The 1469-nt window shown below is 30.8% G+C and overlaps 1 protein-coding gene across 1 annotated transcript in view; it reads left to right on the top strand.

Moving 5' to 3' along the window:
- LOC102583746 (myb-like protein D) overlaps window positions 1-995 on the top strand; it is a 4080-nt gene extending 3085 nt beyond the window's left edge. The window contains exon 2 of the mRNA XM_006350148.2: window positions 503-995. Coding sequence (XP_006350210.1) covers window positions 503-694 — 192 coding nt within the window. The 3' untranslated portion in view covers window positions 695-995. The remainder of the gene's footprint in view (window positions 1-502) is intronic.
- The last annotated feature ends 474 nt before the right edge of the window (window positions 996-1469 follow it).

Raw genomic sequence — 1469 nt, 5'->3', positions numbered from 1 at the left:
AAACCCCACAACCCCACTTTCCCCCAAGAAAAAAAAGTAAAAAAGGAAGAAAATGATTTTTTTTGGTTCCCTTGCCCCTATTCTAAGGTTAGTGTTTGGGACCATAATGTTAAATAGTTTTTCTAATAATAATGGTGTTTGTATCGATCTACGTGCATTTTAATTTATTTCATTTATTACTTATTATTTTTCGGCAACATAAGTATAGAGCAACTTTATGTCTCTATCTACCAAATATTAATGACATGAAACACCTATTATATGCTTTGGGATGATGAAATGAGGTGTAGATCACCTTGATGTGGTAGCCTACTGATTCAATTCGAATTCTAGGAATTGGAATAAATTCAGCAACGGAAATACTCTTATATATTGTCGATTAGTCGTATATATCATGACACGTGTTAGACAATAAATTTTCAGAATATCTTTAGTATCCGCCAAAATTTTGTGCGCAATCAAACACTATAGTAACATTGTTTGTATTTATTTTTTTCTTCAGAGGAAGTTAGAGGAGAAAAGAGCAAAAGCACTAGAAAAGATGCAAAATGATATAGCAAATGCAAGAAGAAAAGCAGAGGAAAGAAAGGCATCAGCAGAAGCAAAAAGAGGAACAAAAGTAGCTAGAGTTGTTGAATTAGCCAATTTGATGAGAGCTGTTGGTAGAGCTCCAACAAAACGTTCATTCTTTTAAATTTACAAAAAAAAAAAAATTAAAAAAAGTGTGTTAGATAATTGATACTTTGTGTTTTGCTATATCGAGGAGCTTCTACTTATAGTGATGGATTCAGGATTTAAATAATGTGAATTCTGAATAGAGAGAGTGTGTTCTAAAATGTATATATAGCTCTCCTATCGGTTCATTTGGTTCTGTCAACAAATCGTCTTCCTTTTAGGAGGAAGATGATCTTGAAGTATTAGGTTTTGTCGAACTCACAAACCATATGGTTGGATTCTCTATTAGTTTCTTACAACATTATATTATATATTTTCAAGTGTATTGTAGCACTCTAAGAGTATGGTGAGTGAGTGAATGGTAGTAAGGAAACACTTTGGACAATTGTTTAGATGTTAAATTACATAAATATATGGTGTGTTAGATAGAATTGCTATTATGTGTTTGTAAAAAAAGATCTAGTTTTTGTCTATTTTTGACAAATTCAAAATTTAAACATGGTGATTTCTGAGTTGAGAGAATGTGTTTTGAAATGTATATGTAATTTTCCTGACGGTTCATTCTGATTATGTCGGTAAATCTTGTTCCTTATAGAAAAAATACTAAGTTCTGCCAAATTCACAAACCATATGATTGGATCCAGTGGAATTACATTGAATATATTATCGTTATTTTCAATTTCATATTCTAGAGACTTGGAAAATAGATACACTTATCATAAATTGATAATTAGGAACAATCAGACAAAGGAAGTGTGTAAAATAACAGAGAGTATTTTGGAAATTTGGATTAA

The sequence above is a fragment of the Solanum tuberosum genome, unplaced genomic scaffold (genome assembly GCF_000226075.1).
Source record: "Solanum tuberosum cultivar DM 1-3 516 R44 unplaced genomic scaffold, SolTub_3.0 scf00118, whole genome shotgun sequence".
Classification (NCBI taxonomy): Eukaryota; Viridiplantae; Streptophyta; class Magnoliopsida; order Solanales; family Solanaceae; genus Solanum; species Solanum tuberosum.
Note: the sequence above shows the minus strand (reverse complement) of the source record. Positions and strands in the feature narration are given on the sequence as shown.